Below are 15,785 nucleotides of genomic sequence, written 5' to 3' on the forward strand. Positions count from 1 at the left end.
AACTTCATAGTAGTACATTTGAAATGATGCTGCTGTTTCACTCCCTGCTTGTGAGATTATTAGTAACAATCACCTCTAACCCCAAGTTTAAGTGTGTAATTAACAGCTTCATTTTATAAGAAAATGAACAAGGTGAGCTACATACTTAATCCTCTTGATTCTTTGAAAACAGAATCAACAGAATTAAAGTACTGAAAATATGATAACCTAATGGTTATCATATTTTATGGTATCATAATGATAACCAAAAAGCTAAGTAGATTATCATTAACATGTGACATATACTAAAAATAATTTTCACCTCTATAAGTAGAGTTTATAAGAATGACAAGGATTGGAAAATATACTTAACTATCCAGTTTGTTACATATATCAACTGAACATGATACAACTTGATAGTATATAAACCTGCTATGATCACTGCAAAATTCAGGATTAACAGCCAGAGGCATGCCAGTAGTGTCCAGCGCCTATGTGCAAAACTTTAGTTGGCACCCCTATCCCCCCCCCCCCCCACAATAAAAAAATCACTTTAAACAAACTTTTTTTTCAGTATTTCCTCCTCTTTTGGCACCTCTACTATCCTGGTGCCTGTGTGCATCGCACACATTGCACATATGGCCGGCATGCCCCTGTTAATAGCACATGGTAAGTTAATTCAGTCATTACTTCACTGAACAAAAATGTATTGTACTGTAGCAAAATGATATAACTGATTGTTTTATAGTCGTTCCTACTAAAAATACTATCTGCATCCAATATAATATGATGCCACAATTTCATGAACTGCTTCTGGGATTAGAGTAGATGAATAATTCTTTTTGAATTACTGATTAAAGTCATCAGTGGGTAAAGAAGTTAGGAAGATATTATTTCAGTCAAGAAAATCTATATTCATATTAATAAAAGAATTTAATTCTGAATAACATGGTTTAGTAAAGCTTTATATCATTCAATACAATGAAATTTCATGTACAGTTGACTCACTACAGCAAACACTGCTATAACAAACTTGATCACTACAACAAACCACCAGAAAAATTCCTAATCAGATCTCCATAAATTCAATGCTATGCAATGCTGAAAAAACTATAGCAAACGATCTAATATAATAAACTATTCCTGTGGTCCATATGAGTTTAATATAGTGAGAACTGACTCTATGTGTACCAAAAGCTATCTTATTTAAATTGGATTACTAATCTTTTAAAGTCGAGCAACTTTCAGTGGTAAACTGTAAACTCAAATATACAATTATTATTCAAGAAAAACTGAGTTTGAAAGCAAAAACAAACCTTGGAGATTCAGTTGGCAGATTCTGAAAGAAACATTGATTCAGCTAGAGAGGTGTGTGGTGAAGCTGTCTGCAAGGATGGAAAAAATCAGAACTTTATAGTGAAAGAAGCAGTCACAGAAAAGAAGAAGGCATATTGAAAGTTCCTAGCGAGTAAGTCAGAATGTGATCCAAGGGCACACAGAATACAGAAGATGGGATGATTAACTTCATGCATTTTAGAAATTCCAGTTGTTTCTAAGAAAACAGCTCATACGTGCATCTCAATGCCAATGAGATGCAATAAACAGGCATATAACATGAAAAACAATGTTGATATTATAGCAATCTGAAAAAATGCACAGTAAAATCTGAGGATAATCTCTTAGAATTTACCCTAAATTGTGTTGGTAAATTTTAGTTAAGAATGACTAGTTTGAAATTCATCTTGACTGAGAAAGTGGAGAAAGAGATCAACAAAAAGTGCTAATACATACTTAACTGCTCTGAAAACACCACGAATAAAATATGAGGATAAATCAAAAAGTCAATTCAGTCCATCCAAATCTGAACTTCTCATATCATTAATTTCTGTCTAGCAGTACAAATATTCCTCCTACCTACAAGAATCATATATCAAGACATGTCACTTGGTGTGAAATTCTAGAACAACAAAAAAATCACAAAACTTCGTTACTACTGTTCATCTGGTGTGGACACAGATGGGGGGGGGGGGGGGAAGAGGAGGAGATATTTGGAATGTTGTAACAGCCAGTGCATATAGTCAGTCACTTGCAGAAAAAAATATAAACACATATGAATTCATTCACAATTTGTATGTTCTAAAAATGTCCATAATGTTGTCAGACTTTTTGATTTACCTTAGTATTCCTGTGATATGGCATCAAATTCAGTTTATACTTTTTTTCTGAATACAAAAAATAATTCCAACTGAGTTCAGAATTTGAGAAAGTTGTAAATACCTGGTTAAGTAGTATATCTACTGTCATGCACCATGGCAATGACTCCTAAGCCAAATAGTGAAGAGTTATTGACTTAAAAAGCAACCAAAAAAAGTAGTACTTTTCTTCATTTTCTCTTCCACAGACACTTCTACAAGTCATAATTAGATGTAGAAAGTTTTTTTACTTGGGTATATTATGTATTCAAGATACCAAGTAATTTTATATAAACTTGGTTTTTAATCCTATTTCCCAAGTATGCAAACAGACAAGAAAGTCAAGTTTGCGCCTGCATGTAGTGCAAGTCCAAGGCAACTCTTGGTAGTGCAAGTCGAGGCAACTCGTGGTAAAGGTGGGTAAAGCTCTGATCACTTTCCTTAGTATTTTTCCCTTGATGTAAAGCACATCCCCTTGCAGAGATGTATGATGCTAAACATTAAAGGCAATGGTCACTATCCATACTGGTTTCGACCTTTATTCAGGTCTCATCACTGGGAGCCAGACCTGAAAATGCTAAGGTTGAAGTAATGCAGAGCTCATTATAATGAGCTCTGCATTACTTCAACTGTATGGGTAGTGACCACTGCCTTTAATGTTTAGCATCATGCATCTCTGCAAGGGGATGTGCTTTACATTAGGAGAAAAATACTAAGGAAAGTGATCAGAGCTTTACCCACCTTTACCATGAATTGCCTCAATTTGCACTACCAAGAGTTGCCTTGGACTTGCACTACGTGCAGGTGCAAACTTGACTTTTTTGTCTGTTTGCTTACTTGGGAAATAGGATTAAAAACCAAGTTTATATAAAATTGCTTGGTATCTTAAATACAGGTCACAATTAATTGGCCAAATTTGGAAAACCAGTTGTTTTTCTTTTAAATTCATTAAGATCTCCTAAAATCAGATTAATTAGACCTAAATAAAAGAAGGTTGTGAAGGAGGAAACAGTAAAGCACTGCAAATGTCTCACCAGGCTTGCAACATTTGCAGATTGCAGATTTGGCATTTAGCACAGTTAAGCAAATTCAAACCAGCTATTTTTTACCTAGCTTACTTACATCATCTAAAAAATAAGTGTCTAAAAAATGAGCCAAGTACTGATGGTAACTACAATTCAAAGGCAGATACTTGGCTGACACTGTTTCATTTTCATCTTAAGGCATTCGTTGCATCCTCAACAATTAAAAGAATCTTGTTAGCAAATAGCCACTTTTAAATTACAAGTAACATCATACACTCTCATATACTTATTATTATTATTATTCTTTTTAATTACGTGTAAAATGATTTTAGGAGATTGTATTATTCTGGCCCAAGTCCCAATAGCACTTATTGATATCCTAAAAGAAATTCACTCTACAAACCTTCCATTATAATCAACAATTATTTTGGCCCACATTAGTTTGTTATATAAGCAAATATATTATTGTTTTCATCCAGTGAAATGACATCAAATGAGAACTAGAATGTATTAAGGTGGTAACTTGCAGAAAAGATGATTATGTTTAAGATAATAACAGAATATTTCACATCCTCTTTTCATACGATGTGTATACATGTCACTGGCTGACATAATATTAGATCAACTACACTTTCAATTCTGGCTAATTCCACAATAAAATCAAATTTTCAGACTTACTGGTTACACCATAGAAAAGTAATCTAATCCCCCAAAAAACAATCATGTAAATTTAATTGGCAAAGAAATAAGGATTACGTAAAACAAAATAGGACTTTACTGTAAAATTGTAAAGCTGTACATACATCATATATCTTAGGAAGAGAGAAATACATGGTCATCAAAGCTGTGGCAAACAATTTACAACTGGCCAATACCAGAGAAATATACATTCATAATTATTTTCTGTACATGGAAGACTGAATTCTAGTATGATCTTCTCCATCCCAACATTACTGAATCTGGAGCATGAAACAAACTGATTTTTCAGAAACCTGATCAAATTTTCTTTACGTAAGCTATAGTACATTATGACTCCATACTCTCCAGTGCTGAACTTTAAATGGAAAAGCTTCATAATTCATTTCATAACAGGCATGGCTGTGGCAGCTTGAGAATGTGTTGCATCCTGTCCCCTCCAGAGTTGCGTAACAGTTTTCACTTGTGTGTAAAAGTTGATTCCCTATAGATAAAATAAAATATTAGACCAGCAAATAATCTAGTAATAAGGCTTAATATAAACAATATTAAAATTCTAAAGTCTATAGCTGACTTATTAAAGCCTATAAAGGTTTTAAATTTTAGTGGATTAAACTAAATATATATTAGGTGAATAAGAATATATATTTTCTAAACCAGACAACAAAAGCTTCTATCTTGATGGCATGACTTTTTACAATCCTTTCGCTTTCTTCAAAATGAGTTACCTTAGTAGTCTATCCTCAAATAATAATTTTTTTTTTTTTTTGTAAGAAAGAATTCTTTCATTCTGATAGTTGTTTTTAATGATCACTGCAATCTTAGGGGACAACTTTCCATGCTGAATATAAAGATTAGTTATAGTCAAAAACAGTTTGCAATAATGATCAAGCCCAGGGTGGTCTAGGAAAGTCAGCAAAGGACTAAGTATGTTTAATGATCTATATTAATCAGTATTATTATATAATGCTAAGATATACTTTATCTCAATTACAGCTTTAACATAACCTAGCTGAGGTTTGCCGTTAAGGATAGCATATCTTGCAGTAGTATTGTTAGAAATTCAAGATGATCAATAAGCCTTTCCGTGGTTCATATCAGAATGCTCAGTTAACTGAAACAAGTTGACAGAAGTCAACACTTTGTGCATCAAATTAACTCACTAATGATTGTGATACATCAGTGTCATCCTGGAATGACTATCACCATCAAGATAACAAATGCAATGTATACTTTTTCAGGAATAATACTGAAGTAAATTGTAATACTGGTTTTGAATTCCATTTCAATTAATTAAAAAACAAAGTTAAGCAAAGCATATTCAAAACATTATCTCTCCTCCATTCCCTATTTGGCACTGTACTTTTGCCAGCCTGGTTGGCCACTCTCCGACCATTAGCCATGGGCATTGATGTGATTGTCTTCAGGTGGGAGGGAGGTGAATGTCATTGCCTGGTGTGAGACCACTTCACTGCTTATTGGGACCCTGGAGTGGCTTGAAAAATGTCCATGTTTAGTTTCTAGAGCAGGGTTTCCAGACTATGTAAAAAATAAATAAAATGAAGAATACAATATATATATACACCAGGGAGGCTCTGCCCCCCCCCCTCCCCAAACGAGTTCCGGGCTGGTAAGCTGGAGACAAAAAACGTTTCAAATTTCGGCTTATATTTTTATATATATATATATATATATATATATATATATATATATATATATATATACATACATATATATATAAATTGATAAAAATAGAAGAAAAAAAAATCTCTAGCCTGCCCATGGTATAAAATGTACTATAGGTTTACAAATAACCTTTTGTGGATGGCAGCAAGATAAAAACTCAGTACAATTTATAATGATGATATATATTGTTATTTCCAAATTAAGTGGTAATTATAGTCCAGTATGAGTGGACCATGTGATCCTTCTCTAATCCATATTACTCTAACTTCTGCTTACCACAACATTATTTTCTTCTAATTAATAAGTAAGCTGTGATTTGTACTAGTCATCATCATCATCATCAAATTCCTCACATGTACCCTCAAGGGGTGTACAGGATATGATAGTACTACATGAAAAATTTACATCATTACTAACTTCCTATCTAATATTTTCCTCCAAATCTGTCTGTTACTTGTCAAGACTCCAACATTATCAGATCTTATATTTCTATTGTCTAAGTCACTTTGTACCATAGCAATCCACCTATATCTTGGTCTTCCTCTGGGTCGTTTTCCTGACAACCTGGCAGAGAACACTTGTTTTGCTAATCTTTCCTCGCCCATTCTATTTAAGTGACCATACCACCTGAGATTAGCTCTGCTAACGCATTCCTGGATGCTGACAATGTCAAGTTCTTTTCTAATATCCTCGTTTTTAATATGATATTGCCATTGATGCCATCTGTTCATGCCTATAATCTTTCTCAGAACTCTCATATCTGCGGTCTCTAGTCTTTGGTCAAGTGTTTTACTTCTGACCCAGCTCTCAGATCCATAAGTTAAAACTGGTTTGAACACTGTCTTGTATACAGCTAATTTAGTGTTCCGACTAATTTCTCTCTTATTCCATATGAATTTATTCAATTGACTGTCTACTGTTATGTTTGTCGTTGTTTTGTTATATTGCTGTTGTTGTTTCGCTCTCTATAATTTCTTATTTCATATATTGTTATTTTATATACTTCATTAACCTCTATTATCTTTTCTTGTGTGTATTCTAACTAGATTCCACCTAGGGATATTTCCTTTTCAGATACTGCCAAATTTATATTTATACTGCACCAGCCAGTATCCTATAATAACAGGAATTTATTCAAGTTCAGGGAAATATTCCTAGATTCCTAGTCCATTTGTTAAGTAGTAGTTCTTACATCCTTTCAACCTCCCTACGAATTAAGATAGTAGTTCTCTCATTTTGGGAGTGAGAATTCTCTGTATTTTCCATTGAGCCTGACTGTAGTCAGTTAAGCATCGCATCAAGATGTTCCATTACCGGCTGCTGCAATCTCTCAACCTCCTGCTTAATTATGGAATGGATTTCATCTTGATCGGGAATGGCTGTTGTGATCTGACAAACTGACTTAACTCTACTCTCCTCACTCTGTTTTTGTGCTTTCTGTTGCTCACCCTTATCTTTTTTTCCTTATCTCCCTTTGTAGTGCTTATGTCTCTAATACTATCTTTTTCTTCCTTAATTACCCTGACATGCACAGAAGCAGCTGCAGGACTAATGTCTCCTAGCAACTGTTCTCGTTCTATTACAGCCTTGTAGCATTCAGCTAAATTGGATATGCCTTTTCTAAAGGCTGTCTCTCTCAACTCCTGTCTCAGGCCTATTCGGAAATGTTGGAAGACTGCCGAGTCTAGGTGACACTTGTCTTCGCTGGGGATGTCGAAGGTATTTGAGAGAGTGAGTAGTCTGTTGTAAAAATCCAACACCTTCTCCCGATCCCCTTGTATCATCTTTTGCAGCTTCCAAAGGTTTGGCCCTACATTTTTCACTCTGGAAAATTGTGAGATTAAGATCTCTCTAAATTTACCGTAATCACGTGTTTCTTTCAGGATTGGCGATGATTGAAAGTAAGTCTTGGCCTTCCATACCAACTTGCTGCATAACAGCACAAAAAGTTGGAAGTCAGACCATCTGCCAATCCTTCTTAGTTCTTCTACAAAATCGAAAAACATGACCACATCATCAGTCTCCTCCCCAGAGAACTGTGGAATTACTTGCTGGGGATTTATTATTCAGAAAAATTCCAAATCATCCAATTCAGAACTGGTCGGATTAGACATACCTGCTATCAGCTTACAATTTACTAAATTTAACCTTTTCTCAAATTTTTCAATTCCAATAACTGCCTGATGCAAGTTCAAGACCAACTTACAGTGCTATAGGATCTATTCAATTAAATTTTAGGGGCCCTAAATACATCCTGTCGACTGCTGCGCCATTGTTATGTTTGTCTTTGTTTTGTTATATTGTTGTTGTTGTTTCTCTCTCTATAATTTCTTATTTTATATACTTCATTAACCTCTATTATCTTTTCTTGTATGTATTCTAACTAGATTCCACCTAGGGATATTTTCTTTTCAGATACTGGCAAATTTATATTTATACTGCGCCAGCCAGTATCCTATAACAGGAATTTATTCAAGTTCAGGGAAATATTCCTAGATTCACTGGCATACACTCTAACAGTCGCTTAAATAGATATCGGTACTTTGCAGTCATGACCAATGATCTATTAGTTAAACATATATATCTAAAATTTCTCCCGCCATGGTTCTAATTTTATAAGTGGTAATTTGATATCTCAAATTCAGGCATGACTCAGGCATATGCAATAAAACATGTTTATTGGAACTAAATGACAATTACAACTTAATTGAATCAAATTACTAAAACTTCTAAATCCCATGCTAAGTTAAATCTCATGCTAAGATAATTAAACAATTCTAAATTAATTAAGTTCACCTAGACAGATCAAATTGTTAATCACACAGAACAATAGAAAGCAATGACAATATTACACTAAATTAAGATTCTCTCATGCATGCTATTCATAGAGTACATACTATACAACTTGTTGCTTTCTCAGTTAAGGTTATCTACTAAACAAAATACACTTATTACTTCAGTCACATACAATTAGATTCATTCCTGACAATTCCTTGTCCAACAGAATTTTGCTGTCTCAAATACGAAATCTTATCCAAGTTCTCTAAAGGATTGTCCACATTACTTAATGAAACATAACTTTCAATCTTCTATCACTTCCATAACATATAACAAAGATCTCTACATTACCCAGTTCCTTCCGAAGGTCTATTAACTACCACATGTTGTTCTGGTCACCCTTCGATCGGCAATCTCAGCGTCTGCTTTTGGCTACATCGTCCTTTCTACTGCTGCCGGATTCAAACTATTTTCTTCCTCAACTGAGGCCTATCTCCGCTCCTTTCTGATGGGACATCCTGCGGCTGGCTCGATCTCTGCACAGGCTGATGATTTGCGTACGGCTCTGCGTGGAATCTTGTTCAGCATAAATCAGGAAAACGGCCCACTGTCCGACATCATAGAACCCTGGCTCGTCCTTTCTCCGACCACCGGTCAAGAATCCTCGAGATGAAATCCGGAACAAAAAAGGACTCTCAATATGGCGCGCATTGCCTTATATCCCATGTTCTAGCGCCCTCTTTTTGTTGTATCCTTTTTTTCGCATGATCCTTAGTTTTAATGCCATTAAGATGATCCCTACTCTCCCTATTGTTGTTAAGTGCTGTCTTCGAGGAAAGCGCGCTTACGTTATAGCCTCTGGCGTTACGACCGATACGTGCGTTTCAGACGCGACCCTTGCACTGTTACTCATGACCTGTCTGTCGACTTACGTTATTTGAGACAGCTTAATAGGACACAAATTTAACGTCTTTTACGTGGAATCATTAATTTGTACACAATTCTCTAGTTTAGTTTTCCATTTTTGACTACAAATATTTCTAATACAATTCACATATTAATATGCATTCTCTTATACAACAAACAAAGTCGTATTACTTTCTGCTGGTGTGCAGTAATGTGTATATTTTAATGTATATTTTAATATCTGCAATGTATATTTTAATACCTGCACATTGGTGTGCAGGTATTATTTTAAATCAGTAAGAATTTTCATGTTACATTCTGAATGAGCAACTTCTTAGAAAATCCTTCATTCAGGATCTAACACTACTATACAAGCTTTGTTGATTCTGTTGTCTATTTCTATATTTAATTTACCATCTTCAGTAAAAATCGTGCCTAAGTAGCTGAAATGTTTTACTTGTTCCACAGGTTCCCTGTTCATAACATAGTTGACATTTTCAACACTTCTACCTATTTTCATTGTCTTTGTCTTTTTAATGCTGACCTTCATACCATATCTATTACAACAATTATTCAATTGAGTCAGGGAATCTTGCAAACTTGTAGCGGATTTATTTAGAAGTATAACATCGTCCGCATAAAGCAAAGAGCTGACATTAATATCTCCAATTCTGATATGATGTTTAATACCACTTTCCTTCATAATGTGATCCATATAGATAATGATTAACAGAGGGGATAATGTACATCCTTGTCTCACACCAGATTTAACATTAAACCATCTTCCTCTACTTCCTTCAATTCTAACTGCTGACTTACAACTCAAATAAAGACTAAGTATTGCTTGATATAATGCCCCATTGACACCATATAACTGTAGCATATTGAATAGCTTCTCTCTTGGCACCTTGCCATATGCCTTTTCCAGATCGACAAAACTTAAATACAGATCTTTGTTATATTCCCATGCTTTCTCAACTATTTGTCGTAAAGTGAAGATCTGATCCTGACAGCCTCTATTTGGCCTGAACCAAGCTTGTTCTTCACCAAGCTATTCTTCCACAATTCTTCTCAACCATTTCTCAAGTATACTTGCATAGATCTTGCCAGGAACACTCAATAGGAACCTCTGTAATTCTAACAATCAGTTTCATTTCCCTTTTTATATATGGGTACAATTACAACTCTACTGCAATGATCGGGAATTCGTCCCTCTGTCCAGGCTTTCTGAACTATGCAGTGCAGCCACTATAAGACTTTTATACCACCATACTTCAGCATTTCTGGTAGAATATCATCTACTCCCTGCCTTTCCACATTTCAAGCCTTGGATGACTTTCTCTACTTCAAGTATTCCTGACTCTATGCCTGTTGAGTGGTTTTTACCACAGTGCTATCACTGCTTGTTTCATTTAGCAATTTTTCAAAGTAATTACTCCATACTTCAAGAATATCTTTTTCTCCTGTTTTCATGTCACCTTTATCATCTCTAACTCCTTTTACAGCACTCTTTCCTCCATTTCTAAGCTTCTTCAACAACCTCCAGAATATCTTACCACTTCTTGATATTTATTTTCTATGTTCTTCTCAAAGTACTCCCATGACTTTTGTTTAATTAGTTTTACACAGTGTTTCGCTTTCTTACATTCATCTCTGTATTCTCTAAGAGCAAAAGCTGACTTATTTGCCAGGAACTGTTGATTGCTTTCTTCTTTTCCTTCACTGTCTCTTTAACTTCCTGTGTCCACCATGGAGTTCTGATTTTTCTATCCTTACAGACAACCTCACCACATGCCTCTATGGCTGAATCAATCAGTGCTTTCTTCAGAGTTTGCCACTGAATCTCCAAGGTTTGGTTCCTGTTCTCAAACTCTTTCATTTTTTCTTCAATAATGTTTGTGTATTTTAGTCTACAGTTCATATCTGAGAGCTGCTCAACTTTTATTCGCTTTAAAACTTTCTTACATGTTATTCTTTTCAATATGAAATTCAATTTTATCCTGCTCAAGACTAAATAGTGATCGCTTCCAATTTCAAATCCTCTGTACACTCTGGTGTCCTGCAACAGGGAGAAAACATCACTATCAACAATAACATAGTCAATGAGACTTTTCTTATTCCTTGCCTCTTCTCTCCACATGAATTTGTGCACATTTTTATGTTGGAACATGGTGTTAGTAATAACCAGTCCATGTCCTGAGCAGAAATCCAACAGGTATTTGCCATTATTATTAGCTTTGCACTTTTCTCCAAATTTTCCCCAAATATTTTTGTATGTCTGAACAATCATTTCCTACTCTGCTATTTAGATCCCCAACAAGGACCAACTTTTCCTTTTTCATTGTGTCAGTTGCTTTTTCTAAAGCATCAAAAAATCCCTCCACTTCTACCTTAGTAGAGCCTTCTGTGGGACCATAGGCACAAATAAGTCTCATTGTCCAGTTCCCCATTCTCATATTTGCCCACATTACTCTACTTGAGACTGACTGCCATTCAAGAAGATTAGCCTCGTATTTTGTGTTGAATACTATGGCTACTCCTTCTTTTCCTTGATTGAATATAACATTTCCTGAATATAATATTTTGTATTTATTGCTCAGAAAGATCTCACCAGTTTTTGTCTTTTTTGTTTCAGTCACCCCTATTATGTCGATCTGGTACTTATCTAATTCTTCAGCTAGCTCCATTTCTTTGCCATTCAGGCTTCTTATGTTGATAGTACCGATCTTTAACTTTGGTGATGTTGAGTTGGGGTGTGCTTTCAGATTTGTTCCAGTAGCTGAATTTTCACTGTTCGCCCTGGTTCCCTGGCGAAAACAATGGGGGGGGGGCCTTGTTTTACCAGGCAACGCCCCAGCCAGCATGAAATTTTGTCATGTTGTATCATCATTTTGTATATTGGTTTAAGCCAATAAGAATACAATTTGGTCGGCTAAATCCCAAATTGTCAGCCCATCCTCGTTTGTTCAGCATCCAGGTAGATACCCAACAGGGTGCACCACGAGAAGGTGAGGATTGGACATTAGGTCAGAAGCCCAGGTCGGTTCTCCGCATTCCTTTAAAGGCTATGTGGAGGTCTCTTCTCAGTTATACTTTGACCCTTAAGCTAATTTCCATATTCATACTTTGTAAGTTTTTTCAAATGGTCCAAGTACAATGAGCTATGGTATTCCTGAAATTAATACCACTGCCAATTTTGTCATTTGGCAATGATTCAGTTCTAGAATCTTCTCCAGCTTTAGAATTATTTTCTTTCTATGCTTCTGGCCATAAAACAAAACCATAAAAGAATAAAAACAGGCAAGCATTATTGCAATTTCAGTAAGTGTTACTGAACTAAAATGGGATCTGCAACTGACTGTGCATCACTGAATTAAAACTAGATATACTAATCTATCATTAACATACTCTATTTATGAGTCTGCAAACTGTATGCAATATACTGTCAAGATGACCATTTTTTAATTAACATTTTCCTTTTTTTGAAACAAAAACACTACTCTCTGCATACCCAGATATTACAAGGCATACTCGAGAACATAGGTTCTTATAATCCGCTCCCCACACACACACACACCAAATATTTGATTGTTATCAAAATGTCCATTCCCATCTAGTATTAATTTAATATGTTATCTTAATATTTGTAATAATGACCTATAAACAGTTTGTTCAATGAACAAATTAAGAATGCAATATCAGTAGACTGCTATATATTCTAGTGCAAATGTACAATTTGATAATTATAAATGTCTACTAGCTAAAAATAAAGTTTTTATATTAAAGAAGGGGATACAAATCCTTGGATGTTTATCTGTCAGTAAACAAAACTCTAAGAAATAGTGAGAACGAAACTCAAGGATAGTGAGGGAGCAAGCTCCCTCACTATCCTTGATATTTTCTCATAATGTAAAAACATTATGAAAAATATCTTCCAGGTCTACCTACTCACTGATGAGACCTCAAAAAGGTTGAAACTGGTCTGGGTAGTGACCTCTCCTCATAATGTAATTACAGTATTACATCCCCTAGGGGTTGTGTTTTTACATTATGAGAAAATATCAAGGATGGTGAGGGAGCTTGCTCCATCTTTGATACAAGTTGCCTTGGTGTTGTATTACCAAGTGGTTACTTACACTTGGATTTGCCGATAGTTTTTCGGTATGAAACTCATAGATCTTAGTCCTAGTTCTTAGAGTTTTGTTTACTGGCAGATAAACATCAAAGGATTTGCATCCCCTTCATTATTATTAAGGTTGCCAGAAAAATAGCCTTTTGGCTTTTATTCTAAAGTTTTTGCATCTTTAATAATAAACAGTTAATGACAAATTAATTATATTCTCCCGTTTCAAAAAAAGCTGTAGCATAATATTATATTATAATATTTTAGTAATCTACTTACTTATTACAATAAGCTGACTGCTTCCTTGGACAGAGGAGAGGGATACACAGTAATATACGTAGATTTTGCAAAGGCTTTTGATAGATTACCAATGATAAGTTGGTAGTCAAACTAGAGTGGATGGGTTTGGATGTTAGATTAGTGCATTGGATCAGAGACTGGCTATCTGATAGCTATCAGATAGCCAGTCTGATAGCTAACACAACTTCACAACACAACTTGTGTATGGGGAAGCAATATCCCGGAAAAAGAAAGTCACTAGTGGTGTATCTCAGGGGTCTGTTTTAGGACCATTACTGTTTAATTTGTATATTAATGATATTGGTGAAGATTTGGATGGAGATATTCAGTGGTTTGCAGATGATGTAAAGTTGGGACAAACTATGAAGAGTAGAGAAGATATTGTGGCCTTACAAGGAGACCTGAATAAATTGAGTGATTGGACATGGGAATGGGGATGCGAGTTCAATGTTACAAAATGTAAGGTTTTAAAATTTGAGAAGCAAAGATGGGATGCAGAATTTATGCTTGGTGGGGATATATTGTCAGAGGTGGAGTAAATAAGAGATCTAGGGGGGTGATAGTGGATAAGGATCTGAAATTTAGAGGACACATTGCCAAAATTGTGAAGACAACACAAAGACTTCTGGGAATGATGCAGAGTACACTGACTTGTAGAAGTAGGGAGATTCTTGTTCTATAGGCTTTGATTAGGCCATACATGGAACTATAGTGCACAGATTTGGTCACCTGGGTTTCAAAAGGATGAAGAGATGTTGGAAAGGGTCCAGAGTAGACTGACTAAGGTAGTTTCTGACCTCTGGAATGTTGAATATGAGAAAAGATTGAGAAGATGCAATTTACAGAGTCTAGTGGATAGGAGGAAGAGGAGAGATATGATAGAGACCAACAAGTTAGTAAGGGTTATTATAAGATCAATGTTGGAGATGTTCTACAGAAAACAGTGGGATATCAGGGGAGAACCAGAGGTCATCCCTGGAAATTGTATAAAGAGGGTGTGAACAGGGGAGTGAGAAGCAGGTTTTTTGCAAGCAGAGTTGTGAATGATTGGAATGCCTTGCCTGAGAGTGTAGTGTCTGCAGAGAATCTGAGCATGTTTAAAGCATGGTCTGATGAGCTATATTTATGATAAAAGGACCTTCTAGATGAGTCTTTGATTCCATGGGTTTTTTTTTGGGGGGGGGGGGGTAATAATAATAATAATAATAAACCGGGATCCTGCAATGACAGACTATGGTGCAGTTGGTGCAGACTATTTCAGCCTAATTCAATAATCTAAATATATGCCACAAAAATAATTGCTTTATACAGGGTTATCCAGAAAATCCCTGAACTTTTGAATTATCATGCAAAACAAGCACTATTAGTTGCATGCTTCATATGCTGCAATCTAACAGCAACATTGGGAAATGGCCTAGCGATAACCACAACATATTTTGCTTAGTTATTGTACTACATATGTTTGTGTCAACGTGTTTGGTGCTTCTGCCGATTTTTTGTTGTGTTTAAAATGAGTGATTTTTTGAGTTCAACGAATTTGTCCCCAACTCAACATCACCAGAGTTAAAGATTGGTACTATCAACATAAGAAGCCTGAATGGCAAAGAAATGGAGCTAGCTGAGGAATTAGATAAGTACCAGATCGACATAATAGGAGTGACTGAAACAAAAAAGACAAAAACTGGTGAGATCTTTCTGAGCAATAAATACAAAATATTATATTCAGGAAATGTTATATTCAATCAAGGAAAAGAAGGAGTAGCCATAGTATTCAACACAAAATACGAGGCTAATCTTCTTGAATGGCAGTCAGTCTCAAGTAGAGTAATGTGGGCAAATATGAGAATGGGGAACTGGACAATGAGACTTATTTGTGCCTATGGTCCCACAGAAGGCTCTACTAAGGTAGAAGTGGAGGAATTTTTTGAGCCTTTAGACAAAGCAACTAACACAATTAAAAAGGAAAAGTTGGTCCTTGTTGGGGATCTAAATAGCAGAGTAGGAAATGATTATGAGACATACAAAAATATTTTGGGAAAATTTGGAGAATAGAGCAAAGCTAATAATAATGGCAAATTTCTGTTGGATTTCTGCTCAGGA

At 35.4% G+C, this 15,785-nt stretch overlaps 1 protein-coding gene across 1 annotated transcript in view; it reads right to left on the reverse strand.

The window, feature by feature from the left end:
* Positions 1-3,953: 3,953 nt before the first annotated feature.
* The window catches only part of LOC150102287 (putative methylmalonate-semialdehyde/malonate-semialdehyde dehydrogenase [acylating], mitochondrial), a 110,703-nt gene continuing 98,871 nt past the window's right edge, over positions 3,954-15,785 (reverse strand). The window contains exon 15 of the mRNA XM_090399642.1: positions 3,954-4,376. Coding sequence (XP_090255768.1) covers positions 4,275-4,376 — 102 coding nt within the window. The 3' untranslated portion in view covers positions 3,954-4,274. The remainder of the gene's footprint in view (positions 4,377-15,785) is intronic.

This window comes from Typopeltis vanoorti, chromosome 10 (genome assembly GCF_054136105.1).
Source record: "Typopeltis vanoorti isolate ZY-2024b chromosome 10, IOZ_Tvanoo_1.0, whole genome shotgun sequence".
Taxonomy (NCBI): domain Eukaryota; kingdom Metazoa; phylum Arthropoda; class Arachnida; order Uropygi; family Thelyphonidae; genus Typopeltis; species Typopeltis vanoorti.